The sequence below is a fragment of the Dendrobates tinctorius genome, unplaced genomic scaffold, assembly GCF_039654945.1.
Source record: "Dendrobates tinctorius isolate UK_male_01 unplaced genomic scaffold, ASM3965494v1 ptg000103l, whole genome shotgun sequence".
In the NCBI taxonomy this organism is placed as follows: domain Eukaryota; kingdom Metazoa; phylum Chordata; class Amphibia; order Anura; family Dendrobatidae; genus Dendrobates; species Dendrobates tinctorius.
In genome coordinates this window covers 12,332,013-12,351,149 of record NW_027361771.1, presented here as the reverse complement: position 1 = coordinate 12,351,149, position 19,137 = coordinate 12,332,013, and the positions used below count along the sequence as shown (strand labels likewise).

The 19,137-nt window shown below is 41.7% G+C and overlaps 1 protein-coding gene across 5 annotated transcripts in view; it reads right to left on the bottom strand.

The window, feature by feature from the left end:
* Positions 1 to 19,137, bottom strand: part of CCDC40 (coiled-coil domain 40 molecular ruler complex subunit) — a 71,192-nt gene that overhangs the window by 506 nt on the left and 51,549 nt on the right. For 4 of the 5 annotated variants that reach the window (XM_073588075.1, XM_073588074.1, XM_073588076.1 and 1 more), the window contains exons 14-18: positions 18,459 to 18,628; positions 18,251 to 18,342; positions 11,696 to 11,816; positions 9,053 to 9,241; positions 2,148 to 2,306 (exon numbers count right to left, since the gene is read on the bottom strand). In XM_073588075.1, the coding sequence (XP_073444176.1) occupies positions 2,148 to 2,306; positions 9,053 to 9,241; positions 11,696 to 11,816; positions 18,251 to 18,342; positions 18,459 to 18,628 (731 nt within the window). The remainder of the gene's footprint in view (positions 1 to 2,147; positions 2,307 to 9,052; positions 9,242 to 11,695; positions 11,817 to 18,250; positions 18,343 to 18,458; positions 18,629 to 19,137) is intronic. The other variant, XM_073588078.1, reaches the window with a different exon arrangement.

The following is a 19,137-nucleotide window of genomic DNA, read 5'->3' as shown; positions in this document are numbered from 1 at the left end:
GCAAGTGCATCTGATAATTGGACCATGAGCACCCATACAAGTTTATGGGTGATTGTGAAACATTAGACTGCACTCATGTCAGAGTGCAGTCCGACATCCGCACACAAACAATGGAGAAGATGGAGAAACCAAGTTCTCCATCTTCTCCACACCAGTGCTCTGATGTGAGAGAATCACATTACACTAAGATGACTCTCGGCTCAAACTTTGACAGCATTAGCAGAACTGGCCCAATTCTCTCACACAATCTATGGCCGTGTGAGCGAGCCGTTAGTGAAAAGAGAATTTAAGGGGTAGTCCAGTGTACACAAGTTACCTTGCTGACTGGTGGGGGTGCCACCACTGGGTCCCACATAGATTTGCAAATCAGGGAATTTATATCCACATTACAAAAATTGAGTAGCTGGTCGGGCATCCGACCGTCACTTCATTCATGCTCGATGGGGCAGCTGGAAATTGCAGATTGCAGTGGCCAGCAGACTCATAGGGACTGACTGGATCACAGGTCGCACTGCAGCTCTATTCTAACCGGGATCAGGCTAGGGCTACACGAAGACTTTGGCCACAACAGCCATCGTGCGACCAAAGTTCGCTCCTTGCTACTGCTACATCACAGAGCTATACAAATGGATAACGTCACATTAGAACATCTACATGGCCACCACAACCAAGGTGTCAAAAAAATCCAACAGAAAATGATTTTTTGAGACTTGCTTGTTGCAGTTGTGATAGTGTAGTTATTACAATGTGATCCCATTCACTTGTATAGTGCTGAGACGTAGCAGCGGCACTGAGCAAACTTCAATCACTTGATGGCTGTTGTGGCTAAAGTAGCCATGCAGCCCTGGCCTAAAAGTCCATCTGTGAGGGTCCCAACAATTGGACGCCCACCAATCAACACGTATTCACATATTCTGTACATAACAGATAACTTGCCTTCAACAGAAAACCCCTCTAGGCTAAGTTCACACTGGGTGTTTTTGCTGAAGTTTTTTTTATGCTAATTTTCAGCAGCGTTTTACAGTACCAGCAAAGCCTATGAGATTTCAGAAATCTCATACACAGCTTGGTTTTTCTGTCATCAGGATTTTGTGCTTTGCATGGTTTTTGTTACGAACCGACTCCATTAAGTCTAATGAACGACAACGAACACCAACAAGGATGGAAAAAGGGGGAGGAAGGCCCTAACAATGGGGAACGAAGGATGGGGCACCTCCTAACTAAGCCTGTGCCTATCCCTAAGCTCCCCTAACACCCTATGCGGGTCCTCCCCCCCCCCCCCCCCCCCCCCCATCGCCGTCACGTGCTTAGTCCCTAGCTGTCACATCACTATACCCTGGCTAGTGCACTGGCCGGCAAGGACACTTGCATCACCACTGAAGATGGTTAAAACATAGGGTGTAGTGACAAGCACGAGACAGGCAAAGACAGGGAATAAGAAAACTTAGCATCCAAGCTGCTGTTGCAAACTCCACTCAGCAGAGGACACAGAAACCGGACCTCAGATAGCTGTTACACGCTGACACCAGAGAGCTCCACACTCATCGGCCGGTCTCCAGAGAAACTCTATCACCAACAGCTGATGCGTCAGTTGACTATTTAAAGGCTGTTGGGAGTGGTCACCACCCACATCAGCTGACCTAGCAATTCAGCAGCTACAGCACGCTGCCAGCAAGGGAAACTGACATTAACCCCTGCTGGCCGGAAGGGAAAAAAAGCTACATTTAAATTATAGTGGAACCAAAACTGCTACGAATCCAAAAATGGATTGTGACAGTTTTTTGGACAATAGAGCATGTCACTTCTTTCCTCAGTTTTCACCCATTGACTTGAATGGGTGTTGAAAAAAAAAAACACATAAAAAATGCAGGTATCATGTTTTGTTGTGTTTTTTGTGCCAAATTCAAAATCCTATGGAATAGGATTTTTGTTTCAACGCTAAGCTTTATCAGCACGCACAAGAGAGAACTCTAGCGTGCCAAAACCACCACAAAAAAGTACCAAAAACACAAGAAAAAAAACAAAGGAAACATGCTTTTTTTCCTGCAGCTTCTTTCCTGCAAAGAGATCAGGTTTTGGTGCAGGAAAAAAGAAGCTGAAAAAATGCCTAGTGTGAACTTACCCTCAAAGAATAAATGTAAGATTACCTGACGCTTCTTTTCTTGCAGCTGCTCAATGTCATTTTCCATGGAGCTGGCGTCTAATCTCAGGGTGGAGATATGGTGCTGTTTTTCTGAAATGGCTGCAGTGATTGTTTTCTGAGTGTCTTCCAGGTCAGAGATGGTGCTGCTACATTCATCTGTATTCTATGCAATATAAAGGGCAATATTTTACTTCCATTTGTCCTTACTTAAGGTGAGTAACATCAGATGAGAGATCATTTTCACTTTATAATAAACATTTTCCATCCCTTGTATTAAAGAGTAATCATTATTTTAATTTGTATTTCATTAATTAGTAATACTGATATAATATATTTGAAAGTTTCACATTTTTAAGAGAAGTTTACTTACTTCTCCCTGTGGACTGATCTTTCAATACATGGTCAAAATCTTTTTTTTTTTTAGTAACAAAAGATTTTCCCATTAGTGAGGTAAAAGATGACAGTTGGTGCTTGTAAAATTCTATAGGGAGGGGGAGGAGCTAGAGGCAGAGAGGAACAATCTGCTGTAAGTTCTTCTGAAACTACAGTTACCGTTCTCCAAAGTTAAAGGTGTATTCCCATCTCCAAGATGCTATCTGACTATGTAGTAGGTGTAATACTAAAGTTAGTATTAACAAATACCTCCAATTAGAACTGGATATAGTTCTTCAGATTCGCTATATCGCTTACCCCATGTGCAGGTCATTGCAGTAGCTTAGATATCCATGGTTATGACCACTAATTGTCACTAAGAGTGGTCACAACCATGAATAACCAAGTTACTGCAATGCCCTGCACATGGGGTAAGGGACATAGCGAATCAGATGAACTATACTACATTTCTAATTGGAGGTATTTGGCAAAATTATTAATAAAAGTTTAACATGTGCAGTGTCCATACATAACACTGTCTACTTTTTTATATATCTTTGTAAAATCATCAGAAATGGAGAATAAAAATATGCGCTGGAAAGTTCAAATCTGCTGTGTCACTTTAAGACGAACCTGTCATCAGGATTGTACTCAGTAAACTACAGGCATCGTCAGGCTGGCACTGTTATACTGATTAACCCGTTTACCCCCCCAAGGGTGGTTTGCACGTTCATGACCGGGCCAATTTTTACAATTCTGACCACTGTCCCTTTATGAGGGAATAACTCTGAAACGCTTCCATGGATCCCGGTGATTCTGACATTGTTTTCTCGTGACATATTGTACTTCATGATAGTGGTAAAATTTCATTGATATAACTTGCGTTTATTTGTGAAAAAAAAAGACAGAAATTTGGCGAAAATTTCGCAATTTGCCCTTAAATCACAGAGATATCGCACACAAAAAGCTTAAGTAACATTTCCCACATGTTCACTTTACATCAGCACAATTTTGGAACCAAAATTTTTTTTGCTAGGAAGTTATAAGGGTTAAAAGTTGACCAGCGATTTCTCATTTTTGCAACATCATTTTATTTTTACGGACCACATCACATTTGAAGCCACTTTGAGTGGTCTATATGATAGAAAATACCCAAAAGTGACACCATTCTAAAAACTGCACCCCTTAAGGTGCTCTAAACCACATTCAAGAAGTTTATTAACCCTTCAGGTGCCTCACGGGAATTTTTTGAATGTTTAAAAAAAAAATGAACATGTAACTTTTTTTCACAAAAAAATTAATTCAGGTGCAATTTTTTTTTATTGAGAAATTGGACTGCAAAAGTTATTGTGCAATTTGTCCTGAGTACGCTGATACCTGATATGAGGGGGGGGGGGGGGGGGAACCACTGTTTCGGCGCATGGCAGAGCTCAGAAGGGAAGGAGCGCCGTTTGACTTTCAGTGCAAAATTGGCTGGAATTCAGATCGGACGCCATGTCACGTTTGGAGAGCCGCTGATGTACCTAAACAGTGGAAACCCCCCACAAGTGACCCTATTTTGGAAACTACACCCCCCCCAAGGAACTTATCTAGATATGTGGTGAGAATTTAGAACCCACAAGGGCTTCACAGAAGTTTATAAAGTAGAGCCGTACAATTAAAAAATCATTTTTTCCACAAAAATTATCTTTTCACCCCCAATTTTTATTTTCCCAAGGGTAACAGGACCCTAAAAGTTATTGTGCAATTTGTCCTGAGTAAGCTGATACCCCACATGTGGGGGTAAACCACTATTTGGGCGCATGGCAGAGCTCGGAAGGGAAGCAGCGCCATTTGACTTTTTTGGCTGGAATTGGGAATGGACGCCATGCCGCGTTTGGAAAGCCCTTGATGTGCCTAAATAGTGGAAACCCCCCACAAATGACACAATTTTGGAAACTAGACCCCCCAAGGAACTTATCTAGATGTGTGGTGAGCACTTTGAACCCCCAAGGGCTTCACAGAAGTTTATAATGCCCAGGTGTGACAATAAAAAAAAATCATATTTTTTCCACAAACATGATCTTTTAGTCCCCAATTTTTTTCATTTTCCCAAGGGTAACAGGAGAATTTGGACCCCAAAAGTTGTTGTCCAATTTGTCCTGAGTACGCGGATACCCCATATGTGGGAGAAAACTACTGTATGGAGGCTCGGAAGGGAAGTAGTGATGTTTTGGAATGCAGACTTTGATGGAATGGTCTGCGGGTGTCATGTTGCGTTTGGAAAGCCCTTGATGTGCCTAAACTGTTGAAACTCCCCACAAGTGACCCCATTTTGGAAACTAGACCCCCCACGGAACTTATCTAGATGTGTGGCGAGCACTTTGAACCCCCAAGTGCTTCACAGAAGTTTATAATGCCCGGGTGTGAAAATAAAAAAATTATATTTTTTTTCCACAAAAATGATATTTTTGCCCCCATTTTTTATTTTCCTAAGGGTAACAGGAGAAATTGGACCCCAAAAGTTGTTTTGCAATTTGTCCTGAGTAGGATGATACCCCATATGTGGGGGTAAAAACACTGTTTGGGCGCATGGCAGAGCTTGGAAGGGAAGGAGCACCATTTGACTTTTTCAACGCAGAATTGGCTGGAATTGAGATCAAACGCCATGTTGCATTTGGAGAGCACCTGATGTGTCCCAACAGTGGAAACCCCCCAATTATAACTCCAACCCTAACCCCAACACATCCCTAACCCTAATTTCAGCCCTAACGGGAAAATTTAAATAAATACATTTTTTTCATTTTATTATTTTTCCCTAACTAAGGGGGTGATAAAGGGGGGTTTGATTTACTATTTATGGTGGGTTTTTATGTTTGGCAGCTGTCACACGCTAAAAGACGCTTTTTATTGTAAAATGTTTTTGTATCATCACATTTTGAGAGCTATAATTTTCCATATTTTAACCCACAAAGTCAAGTTAGGTCTTATTTTTTGTGGGACGAGTTGACGTTTTTATTGGTACCATTTTTCAGGCACATGACATTTTTTGATCGCTTTTTATTCAGATTTTTGGGACGCAGAATGAACAAAAATCCGCATTTCATGAATTTTTTTTTTTTTTTTTTTGGGGGGGGGGGGGGGGGAGGGGCTATTACACCGTTCCGCATGTGGTAAAATTGATATAGCGGTTTTATTTTTCGATTCAGTTCGATTACAGTAATACCTCATATATATTTTTTATGTTTTGGCGCTTTTATACAATAAAAACAGTTTTCTATAAAAAATTATTATTTTTGCATTGCTTTATTCTGCGAGCTATAACTATTTTTTTTGCTGATGACGCTGTATAGCGGGTCGTTTTTTGCTGGAAAAGATGACATTTTCAGCGGTGCCATGTTTATTTATATCCTCTTTTTAATTGCGTGTTATTGCACTTTTTGATTGGCGGTATGATAAAGCATTATTTTTTGCCTTTTTTTAAGGGGTTCTCTAAAGGGGTTAACTAGTGGGACAGTTTTATAGGGCGAGTCGTTACGGATGTGGCGATACTAAATATGTGTACTTTTATTGTTTGTTTTTTTTATCTACAAAAAAAAGAATTTATTAGGGAATATTTTTTTTTTATTTACTTAGGAATTTTTTAAAAATTATTTTTACACTTTTTTTTTACTTTATTACTTTGTCCCAAATGTGGACAATACTATATAGTGTCAGATCGCTGATCTGACACTTTGCAGTGCACTGTGTCAGATCAGCGATCTGACATGCACTGCAGGCGGCTTCTTAGCGCCTTCTCTCAGCAGGCACCAAGAAGGCAGCCTCCCTGCAGGACCCGGAAGGCCCCCACGGCCATCTTGGATCTGGGGGCCTGCAGTGAGGAGGCTCTTGGAACAACGTGGGCACATTGCGTTGTTCCGAGGGGCTCAGGGAAGCACGCAGGGAGCCCCCTCCCTGTGAGATTCTTCCCTATGCCCCCGGTACACTGCGATCATGTTTGATCGCAGTGTGCCAGGGGTTAATGTGCCAGGAGCGGTCCATGACCACTCCTGGCACATAGTGCCGGGTGTCAGCTGTGATATTCAGCTGACACCCGGCCGTGATCAGCGGCGCTCCCCCCGTGAGCGCCGCTGATCGGCTATGACGTACTATTCCGTCCATGGTACTTATGTCCCAGGTCACATGGACCTAATAGTACATCCAATGTAACAAAAGGGTTAAATAAACCAAAAAACTATACATGTTTGCTTTCAGTGTACTCGTACTGACCTGGAGAATCATATTCAGCTTTACCATATAGTGAACATAGTAAATGAAAAACCTCAAAACAATAGTGGAATTGCACTCTTAAATTGGCACTTGAAATTTTTCCAGTACACTATGTGGTAGAATGAACGGTGCCCTTGAAAAGTACAACTCGTACTGCAAAAAAAACAAGTTGTCACACGGCCATACTGATGGAAAAAAAAATGATGTCTCTTGGAAGAAGGGGAGGCAAAAAACTAAAACAGAAAATCGCCATGTCATGAAGGGGGTAAAACAGTCATAGTAGACGAAATAGTTACTGATTGACCTTTCCCATATGACTACCGTATTTACTCGTGTATAAGCAGACCCGAGTATAAGCCGACCCCCCTAATTTTCACACAAAAAATGGGAAACTTATTGACTCGCGTATAAGCCTAGGGTGGAAAATGCAGCAGCTACTGGTAAATTTCAAAAATAAAAATAGATACCAATAAAAGTAAAATTAATTGAGAAATCAGTAGGTTAAATTTTTTTGAATATCCATATTGAATCAGGAGCCCCATATAATGCTCCATACAGTTCACGATGGCCCCATAAGATGCTCCATACAAAATACACCCCATATAATGCTGCACAAAGGTTAATAACGGCTCCATAAAGGTTATGGCTCCATAGATGATGCTCCATAAAGGTTATGGCTCCATAGATGATGCTCCATAGATGATGCTCCATAAAGGTTATGGCTCCCTAGATGCTGCTCCATAAAGGTTATGGCTCCATAGATGCTGCTCCATAAAGGTTATGGCTCCATAGATGCTGCTCCATAAAGGTTATGGCTCCATAGTTGCTGCTCCATAAAGGTTATGGCTCCATAGATGATGCTCCATAAAGGTTATGGCTCCATAGATGATGCTCCATAAAGGTTATGGCTCCATAGATGATGCTCCATAAAGGTTATGGCTCCATAGATGATGCTCCATAAAGGTTATGGCTCCATAGATGATGCTCCATAAAGGTTATGGCTCCATAGATGATGCTCCATAAAGGTTATGGCTCCATAGATGATGCTCCATAAAGGTTATGGCTCCATAGATGATGCTCCATAAAGGTTATGGCTCCATAGATGATGCTCCATAAAGGTTATGGCTCCATAGATGATGCTCCATAAAGGTTATGGCCCCATAAGATGCTCCATAAAGGTTATGGCCCCATAAGATGCTCCATAGATCATGCCCCATATGCTGCCGCTGCAAATAAAAAAAAAAAAAAAAAAATGGCATACTCACCTCTTGATGCTGGGGGCCAGATGCCTGCGTCCGGTGTCACCGCTGGCTCAGTCCCCGACACCTGCTATATTCACCTGTCCCCGGTCCATCGCTACACTCCCCTCTGTCTTCTGGGTCCTCTGTCAGTGACGTTCAGGTAGCAGAGGGCACGCACTAACCACGTCATCGCGCCCTCTGCTGCCTGAACGTCACTGACAGACGATGCGGAGGACAGAGGGGCGCGCAGCGATGGACCGGGGACAGGTGAAAATTGCATATACTTACCCCCTCCTGGCGCGATCTCTGCATCTGCTGTCTCCGGCAGCTCTTCCTTCAGCAGTCACGTGGTACCGCTCATTAAAGTCATGAATATGCGCATATTCATGACTTTAATAAGCGGTACCACGTGACCGCTGAAGGATGGCGTAGGAGAAGAAGGTGGGCTGCAGAGACGCGCCACGGGGGTAAGTATGATCTGACACCTCCACTCCCCCCCACCGACCCCCTGGCGTATATGACTTGCATATAAGCCGAGAGGGGGACTTTCAGCCCAAAAAAATGGGCTAAAAATCTCGGCTTATACGCGAGTATATACAGTACTATGTTTGTTGTTATACATCCATTTATTTTTTGGGGACATTAGGCAGCTGTTTTGGCACCCCAGTGGATCTCCGTGTATAGGTGATAGGGTGTGAGCAATATATTCCATCAAAATTTCCTCTTCAAAAGACAAATAGTGCCCGTTCCCTTCTAAGTTCTGCCGTGTGACCAAGCAGTCTGGTTGTCTTCTTCTGTTGGTGACTTGCCAGATTCCTCCACTATTTGCTGGAGAAGCCGGGGTCACTTCTCGATGCTAGTCTATGAGAACCAGAACGAGGCCGGACCCAAGCTCCCATAAACTTACACTGAGAGCTGGTGACTGTTACCGCTGACTTCCAGCCAGTAAGAAGTTGCAGTAACAAGATGGCGGCATGAGACCAGAGTGGTGCCAGTAACAGCAGAAGACAGCAGGAGTGGAGCTTTAACACTTGCAGTATTTTCTTACCATCAGAATTTCCTTGATTTTTTTCCTTAGCTCATGTAGTTTCCCATGAAAATCATTTGCAGTCAGATGTTTCTTGTCCTTCTCAGTCTGAGTTTTACCCCGCATCATGATTGTTTCTCTTCTGGAAACCACGGCTTCCATGTCCCGGATCATTTTCTCTTGCTGTTTAATCAGCTGTGCATATCGAACCTACAGGCAAAGTAAAGGTTTAGTAGCGTCACCCTGGATCAAAACTGCCATGCAAAACGCCAGTCTTTATGAGTCGGCTTCTTCCGTTTAAGTGACTGAACCATCATATGTGTATAATTCATATCCTTATCCGCAAGTTATTATACAATCTATCAGGGCTAGGCAATTCATCTTCCCAAGGAGCCACACACGTAAGAGACGATGAGGGCCAAATCAATATAGACTGAAATTAATTCTGCTCAATAATATCATTAACATATTAATTATATTATGTTCTATTAATATTAATTGTATCTCTTAATATTGAGCAGAATTAAGTATGCTCACTAGCTGCTGCTAATACATGTTACGGCAGGGCTTATTGTAACCAGTATTCTTACCAGTAGCAGTAACAACCATGTAGTTCACTATTTTGTTTTTTTATTTTAGAAATTATTCTCATTCTGTTCAGCCCTCGTAACTTGATCAACAGCTCCCAACTCAATATGATGCCCCCACATAGTATAATGTCCACACAGCAAACCCAAATATGATGCCCCCACATAATGACCACATACCTCCCCCATACAATATGATGCCCCCACATAGTATAATGCCCACACAGATCCCCCATACAATATGATGCCCCCACATACTATAATGTCCACACAGCTCCCTCATAGTATAATGTCCACACAGCCCTCACACACAATATGATACCCCCACATAATATAATGACCACATACCTCCCCCATACAATATGATGCCCCCACATAGTACAATGCCCACACAGATCCCCCATACAATATGATGCCCCCACATAATATAATGTTCTCATAGCTCCTCCATACAATATGATGCCCCCACATAGTATAATGTCCACACAGATCCCCCATACAATATGATGCCCCCATAAGTGACAGCACATGTGAAAAAGACTTGGGTATACTAATAGATCACAGACTGAATATGAGTCAACAGTGTGATGCAGCAGCAAAAAAGGCAAATGCAGTTCTAGGATGTATTAACAGAAGCATACAGTCTAGATCACGTGAAGTCATTATTTCCCTCTACTCCTCTTTGGTCAGACCTCATCTGGAATATTGTGTCCAGTTTTGGGCACCACATTTTAAAAAAGACATCAACAAACTGGAGCAAGTTCAGAAAAGAGCGACCAGAATGGTGACCGGTCTGCAAACCCTGTCTTATGAGGAAAGGTTGCAGGATTTGGGAATGTTTAGTTTGCAAAAGAGAAGACTGAGAGGAGACTTAATTGCTGTCTACAAATATCTAAAGGGCTGTCACATTGTAGAAGGATCAACTTTATTCTCATTTGCACAAGGAAAGACTAGAAGCAATGGGATGAAACTGAATGGGAGGAGACACAGATTAGATATTAGAAAAAACTTTTTGACAGTTAGAGTGATCAATGAGTGGAATAGGCTGTCACGAGAAGTGGTGAGTTCTCCTTCAATGGAAGTCTTCAAACAGAGGCTGGACAGACATCTGACTGGGATGATTTAGCGAATCCTGCTTTGAGCAGGGGGTTGGACCAGATGGCCCAGGTCCCTTCCAACTCTACGATTCTATGATTCTATAGTATAATGTCCACACAGCTCCCTCATACAATATGATGCCCCCACATAATATAATGTCCACACAGCTCCCCCATACAATATGATGCCCCAACATAGTATAATGTACACAGCCCCCACACAATATGATGTCCCCATAGTCTCCCTCACAGTATGATGCCCACATAGCCGCACACACAGTATGATGCCCCCACAGATCTCAAATATAGCATGATGGCCCCACAAATCCCCACACAGTATGATGAATCTCACAGTCCCCTGCAATTGGTATGATAGTCTTCACTGCCCCCAACAGAGTATGATCCTCCACAGTCCCCCACAAAATATGATGGTCCTTATAGCAGCAAATTATATAATTTAATCAGCCACAGAGTCCCCAGTATGCAGTATGAGCCCCCACACAGACTGTCTATATACAGTGAACCCCCCATACAGCAGTCCCTACAAACAGTATTAGCCCAAACAGAGCCTCCCATATATACTGTATGAGCCCCTATATAAGGTATATAAACATTATATACAATTTGAGCTTACACACAGCCCCCTATATAAATATCCTTGCGTTGCTCCTGTTTCCTCGGTGCTCTGCTCCAGTTTTTGCTCTGTGCACTGAGGCTCCATACAGCAGAGCCGATGGGTTGACGTAATCACATCTGCTGTGTTAGTCGCACATGCTGAACGGTGGAAGGAGGATTTGGCATCTCCATCCGCCACCATTATATTCAGCGCTACCTGCTTCCTAACCATGCAATTAACAGTGATCAGAACCCTGGCCGCATGGTGCAGCCTGTGGCCCACTGTATTCAACCCTACAGGAGCATCTAGAGGGCAGGATGTGGCTAGACTATATATTTTCAAGTTTTCCTTGCATTCTCTGTACCTGCATGCGGTGGATCTCTGCTTTCATGGCTTTGATCTCTCCTTGGCCAGTTTCAGAATCCACTGCATTGCGCATCTCCTTTGCCAATTGAATTTTCTTTTCCCAAAGCATTATTTGGTGTCTGTTAAAATTGCAGAAATCCACATGAGGAAAAATAACCATAATATTTGTTTTTTTCCCCCCCCCCAACTCCTTCCAAATGTATTGTGTATTCCATTTTGTATAATCTAGCCTGGCTCTCTCGCACTCTAACACTCTAAAAGACATCAACGGAGAGATCTGTAGGCAGAAAAATGATATCAAAGTGCAAAAGGTGGAACTCAAAAATAGGCTATATCGATTGTTAAAATGAAAGGCGTCTGCCTTTTCAATTTTAGCATACGTGGCGGTCTCACTCCCGGACCCCCACCTGACAGTTTGCGTTTTGAGCTACAGATGTAAAATTTGCAGCAAATTACAATAGCAGAAATGAAATATCAACCAAATTCAGCAAAAAAAAATTAAAAAGTAAAAAATTCCATGTGGAAACTGAAACACAATGCTGATTTTACCCCTTAACGACTAGTGAATTTTTCTTTTTTTTTCTTTCCTTGTTCTGAGAGCCATAGCCGTTTTTAATGTCCTGTTGAAATAACCATAAGACAGCTGGGGATGTAGCATTGAATTACACTATTCGTTTTACCATACCATCTTTTGGGGAATTTGCTTTTACGACAGTAATTGAGTGGTCAGAATGACCTGTAGCTGGTACAATTACGCCAACATCTAAATTGGTCAGCTTTATTCACATTGTAGTTGTGAAAAGGTTTTAAAACATTTGTAAAAAATAAAAAAAAAATGTTAGCATTGCCATTTTATGAAGCATGTAACTTTTAGAGATATTTTTGGTGTACTTATGTTTTGATTGCTCTTTATTGCATTTTGGGGGGGAAGTGAGGTGCCTGAAAAGTGTCTATGATGGCATTTCAATTTTTTTTCCAGTGTTTAACATATAATTTCAGTAATTATTTATATTAATGGGAATATTTTACACATGATACCAAATACGTTATTTTTTAAATCGCTGTTTTGTAATGGGTGAAAAGTGTAATTCAAATTTTTTCCTATTTTTTTTTATTTTAATTTTTTGTTTTTAGTCCCCCTTAGGGACTTGATCACGTGATCATTTGCACTATACAGAGATAGCTTTCTTTGTATAAGAGCGCATACAGAGCTACAGGTTGTGCTCAAAAGTGTACATACCCCGGCAGAATTTTTGCTTTCTTGGCCTTTTTTCTGAGAATATGAATGATAACACCAAAACTTTTTCTCCACTCATGGTTAGTGGTTGGGTGAAGCCATTTATTGTCAAACTACTGTGTTTTCTCTTTTTATGTTCAATCTATTTTATTAAGCATTTTACAAACAAAGAATATATTATATGCAAACAGATAATCTATAGAATCATAGAAAATATCTAGTGTGGTGTAGTAATCACTGTGTCCGCTAGGGGGCGCTGTGTGCAGGTCCCAAGGGAAAGGATGAATGGAGTATTGAGTGGCCGTTGTGCATCTCAAAGTGGGTGGCTTTGAGATGGAGACTTGTGCATGTGTGATCAGCAAGGACATTGCTGAGGTGCTGCGTTAATAAGTGAGGGAAAAATCTCCAGGTAACTAGAGAGTTGGGGGGCCTGGTTACCTACAAACCCACCCAGGGTGTGTGTTTAAAGCACGGTTGTAAAGAGTGTGAAAATGCCTGAAGGACCTGTGATGAGGTCAGAGTCATGTGACCCAGTGGGCGTGGCTATGAGCGATATAATGTAGCCAGGGTGAGTCACAAGGGGTGAATGCAGGGACCTGGTTGGTCCAGAGCGGAAGGTCCCGTGTGCAGGAGTGTCTCCTGGCTAACAGCCTGTGTGTGGCTGTGTGTAATGGCTGCCAGAGCCTGAAAGTTCCCTGGAAGGATATGGACGTCTGCAGCATGAGTGACGGAACCATGTGGAGACCCTGACGTGGGTGAGATAAATGAGGCTAAGAGAGCCTGTATGCTGGACATTGAGCAACCTGTGTGAACACTGGGTTTACAGAGGGAAACTATAATGGACGCTCTGCTGTTTATGTGAAGTTTTGTTGATTGCTTCTATCGGTTTATGCTGCATAATAAACCGCATGGACTGCTATGTTTGATGGAAAACCCGTGCCGGATGTGTTTTGTTCGCTGCCAAGCGAGAATTCCCCAAGTAAATGACAGCGCTACCTCACATTAGTATTCAAAAATGAGAATACAACCTTCTATCAGTAAGTCAAACATACCATGGTAGACAATAACAGTAGCCATATGGCGAACGCCAACAAGGTATTCAAGAGAGGAAGTATCCTCTATATTATGCAGAGGAAGAGGGGGGGGAAGGGGTTATGGATAAAGAGGGCCTTAAAATCATATATATATTAATGTGCAAATTCCTATGTAACTGAAAAAGTCAGTGGAACAAATTATGGAAATCGGCTAAGTCCTGAAACAAAATCCATCCACTCCACATCCTTGTAAATTTATCGTTTGTACCATTGCAGTCTGCAGACAGCTCCTCCATTCTACACAGATTGACCATTTCCTTATACCAGTCTAATATGTCAGGGGGGTTTGTAAGTTTCCAAAACCGCGGGATTACCATTCGTGCTGCTGTTAGACAAAACCGAAGAATATCTCTCTTCTGAGTCCCTATTGAAGAAGGTAAGATTGACAGAAGAGCTATTTGAGGGGACCTTGCTACACAGTTTCCCGTGATTCGTTGATAATTGTCGAAAACCTTCTCCCAGAATGGCTTGATCTTAGAACATTCCCGCCAAATGTGAATCATAGAGCCCACCTCCCTCTCGCATCTCCAACAAGCCCCTGAAACTGCTGGATATATTGCATGTAGTTTAGAAGGTTAATGATACCATCTCATAAGTATTTTATAGTTCTTCTCTTGTGCAATCCCAGCGCTAACAAGTTTAAGAGTGAAGAGAAACCCCCTTTCCCATTCCTCAGGAGACAAGCTTATCCCCAAGTCTCTCTCACACGCCTGCTGAAATGTTAACTTCTCCGCTTCACCCTCTCTGCTTAATCTCCCATAAATCACAGATATAGCATGTGGAGGCTTATTTTCCTCTACGAACAATTTCTCAAAAAAGGTGAAGTTTGAAATCTAAATTTTATCAAAATTATGTGTCCCTAGGAAGGATTGTAATTGCAAGTACTCAAACCACCTAATTTTCTCATTTGGAAACTGAGCCTGTATAGAGACAAAAGAAGGCAACTCCCCATTTTCTAGCACCTGAAACAATCGGGTATCCTCCAGTGCCCTCCGACCGAGAAAAGATCCACGCAAGTATCCAGGGAGAAAGGATGGATTGAGAAAGAAGGGGTTCCCAGATAGGAATATTAGCCCACTTACATCATTGTTTTTCAGAGTGTGCCATATTTTAGGTGTGTCTCTAGTTAAATTACAATTGACAATAGTCAATGACTCCCCAGAACACCACGGCAGATGCCTTAAAGGGACATCTAAACCCTCCTGTTCCACCCCCACCCATTGTTTAGCATCAGCCCGAAAGTGCCAGTCTAGAATCCTAAGTAATGTAGTAGCCTGAAAATACCTCTTAAAATTGGGAAGACCAGCACCACCTATAGATTTAGGTCGAGAAAGGGTCTGTATGCTTATGCGAGGTTTGAGTTTACCCCATATGAATTGGTTAAAGTTGATTGTAATTTACATAAACTATGAGGGGGGGAAATTGGTATAGTTTGGAATATGTATAAGAAACGGGGTGAAACGTCCATTTTTATAGCATTCATCCTTCCAAACCAGGATAGTTGAAATTTACTATAATTCGCTAGGTCTCTGTATGTTCTGCTTAATAAAGCTTGATAGTTAAGCTCGAACAATTTTTTAGGATCAGAGGGGACCACGACCCCTAGATATTTCAATGACTCTCCTTGCCATTTAAATGGAAATTTATTCATGATTTGAAGGACCTCATTCTGAGAAAATGATATATTTAAGGCTTCTGATTTGGAATAATTGACTTTAAAATTACTAAGTGATCCGAACCTATCAAATTCTTTTAAAATCATTGGAAACAATATTTGTGGTTGTAAGATATAAAGGAGTAAATCATCTGCATACAGAGCTGTTTTATAAGAGTTAGGTCCTATCGTGTATCCATGAATATTGATATTATTTCTGATAGCGTTAGTTAGGTGTTCCATTACCACTACGTAAAGTAATGGAGAAAGTGGGCAGCCCTGTCTGGTTCCATTGTTGATCTTAAATGGGCTGGATAATGAACCATTTATTCTAACCCGCGCTGTTGGACCATTATATAAGGCTAAGATTTTCTGTAGAAAGTGAGGACCTAGACCCATCTGTCTCAAGACTTCCTCCATAAACCCCCAATGGACTCTATCGAAAGCCTTTTCTGCATCTACAGATAAAAGACCTAGTGGTGTGGAGCTAGTTTTTGCCTTGGAGATGATAAGTAATGTCTTAATAGTATTATCCCGGGCTTCTCGTCCTTTGACGAATCCCACCTGATCATTATTGACTCGGGAAGGAAGTAAAGGGGCTAGCCTCTCAGCTAAGATTTTTGAAAATAATTTAATGTCCATGTTTAAGAGAGAAATCGGCCTAAAGTTGGCAATTATTGAAGGGTCTTTACCTGGCTTAGGGAGCACACTAATGTGTGCCTCTAGAGACTGGGGAACAAATCCAGTACTTTCATCAATAGCATTGAAAGTTTTTGCCATTATTGGAGAGAGTTGTTCCCTAAAGTTTTTATAAAACGCCGGTGTGAATCCGTCTGGACCAGGGCATTTACCCGACGGAGAGGACCGTATTGCCAAATCGATCTCCTCTATTAATCTCCTCCTCTAAAGCTTTCAGAGCTGAACTACTCAACATAGGTAAGGATGTTTCCTGAATGTATTCTTTTATCTTATAGGAGAGGTCTAATGGGGGCATATCTGCGAGTGTTTTCTCTTTTTAAATATCAAGCGCGCAGTTCTCGCTAGACAGCCCAGGAATTTACAGGAACTGGAGGCTTTTTGCCAAGAAGAGTGGGCAGCTTTACCGTCTGAGAAAATAGAGACCCTCATCCCACAACTACCACAAAAGACTTCAAGCTGTCATTGATGTTAGAGGGGGCAATACACGGTATTAAGAAATGGGGTATGTGAACTTTTCATCAGGGTCATTTGGATGTTTTGGGTTGTCATTATGATTTAAAGAGAGAAAACACAGTAGTTCGACCATAAATGGATTCACCCAATCACTAACCATGAGTGGAGAAAAAGTTTTGGTGTTATCATTTATATTCTTTGAAAAAAGGTCAAGAAAGCAAAAATTCGGCCAGGGTATGTAAACTTTTGAGCACAACTGTAGCTGTCAATCACTGATCGGACCGCCCACTGGACCAAAAATCCCAGACAAATCCCAAACAAATAAACCGCATTCCTGAATCTCTGACTCCTGTTCATCCACTGGCAGCGCAGAATCGACCCATTTTTCGCCAGCCTTTGATAAAATCCCAGAGAGAGCAGAGGGTTAAATGGTTGAAAACATACATTATACTGGATCATTTGTCACTAAACTATATCAATCTCTCAGTGCCTCCTACTGTATAATATTATGCTGGCAGTTTGAACTGCATTTTCATGCTGACAGATTCCCTTTAAAGCAAATCTGTCAGCAGGTTTTTCAATGTGATCTGACAGCAGCATGATGTAAGGAATGAGACCTCGATTCCAGTGATGTACTACTTTGTTTACTTGTGATAGAAGCAGTTTTCTCAGCTGCAGATTACGGAATGTTGAGCCTTATATAAGCCCACCCACACCAATAATTTGGCCGCATTCTGTAAACACTGTATATTGATAGAAAGCCAATAATCAGTGGTGTGGGCGGGGTTGTACCAGGAGGCATGAGTGATAATCTCTTGCTGATAAAACACGGATTTTATTGAATTGTCAAAACAGTGTCTAATAAGTGACACATCACTGTAATCAGGATCTCTTCCACTACATCATTGTGCTCTCAGATTACAAAGCAAAAACCTGTTGACAGATTCCCAATACGTACATATCAAAGCTTTTTGCCAAATCCATCGCATTGTGTACAGCATGTCAAAATTGGCATGTTAGTCTGAGGAGACCTGTTTTTTCCTGAGTTCATTATTCCATTATTTTCTCCTATCTCTGACAGCGGCATCAGCAGTGCTCAGGCGGGGGGGCACATCATTCTATATGCCACCGGCACGTCTGTGACATAATCTTGGGACACTAATGGGTTGTTGTACCAGCCAGGGGGTCTGTTGAAGTCCTCCATGCTTGTCATTACGGAGCTGGGTTTCAAATGAAACAGTAATTTTTAAAACATGTAATACTGTGGTATTGTTGTATATAGCACAAGCGATCAGATGATCGCAGGTTATAGTTCCCTAAGGGGGCTAAAATATACTGTGAATAGTAAAAAAATTTTGTTAAAGCTGACACTGTATATAATACTACTGGGGTTTTATTACCACCATTCACACTCACTCAGTTTCCACCAGACTATGTAGAAGTCTTTCTTTCTCCTCCTGAACGTTATCCAGATTCTCCTGCATTTCTATTGATTCCTTCTCTGCCTCCTACAAAAAAAAAACAAAAACAAAACAAAACAAAACAAAAAAAAAAACACAAAAGTGAAGAGTCTAGGCCTCTATTGTGCTTCTTAACCTAGCAGAGTACTTCTCCTGGCACTTACCCGAAGAGACCGCATGAACTCGCTCTCCATCAGGTGGTTATGCTGCAGGAGATGTTCCTTAGAGGTTGCCTTCTTGCTGAGCAGCATGTTCAGGCGCAGCATGTCATTCTTCAAGCTTTTCATGTGATGTTCAGTGTCCTTTTGCTCGTTTTTCTCCTGTTCAATATCATCTGCCAGTAAAGAGTGTTTGTGATGACATGATTCAGCAATGAAACAAGAAAACTAAAAATGTTCAGCGTATAAGACAAATTGAGACACAGTAACTTCAGTTATCATGGCTGCCCCACAGAAGTCTTTGACCTACTGGCCACCAATATGTGTAATCCACATTTAAACAAAAAAAAAAAAAAAAAGCTTTATTTTTCACTTTTTAGCATAATAAAAATATTGACAATAGTAACCATTAGAATCATATAAATTATGTACAGTGGTTTAAGGGGTAATGTTTCTCCTTGCGGAGAGAACCATATCGGCTCTGGCATGCCAAGGTAGGGAGGCTTATTCACCGTGCAATGCTCCTCTGGGAAATGTAAAATACAAATTGCCTCTTCAGAGAGGAAGACGACTTTAACTCTATAGCGCCACCTGCTGGAAGGAGCAGTCCTACCAGTCACAATTTGCAGACACGGTGTTTCGGGGTATTGCCCCTCATCAGTGCAACGTATGAGATCCGATTTGG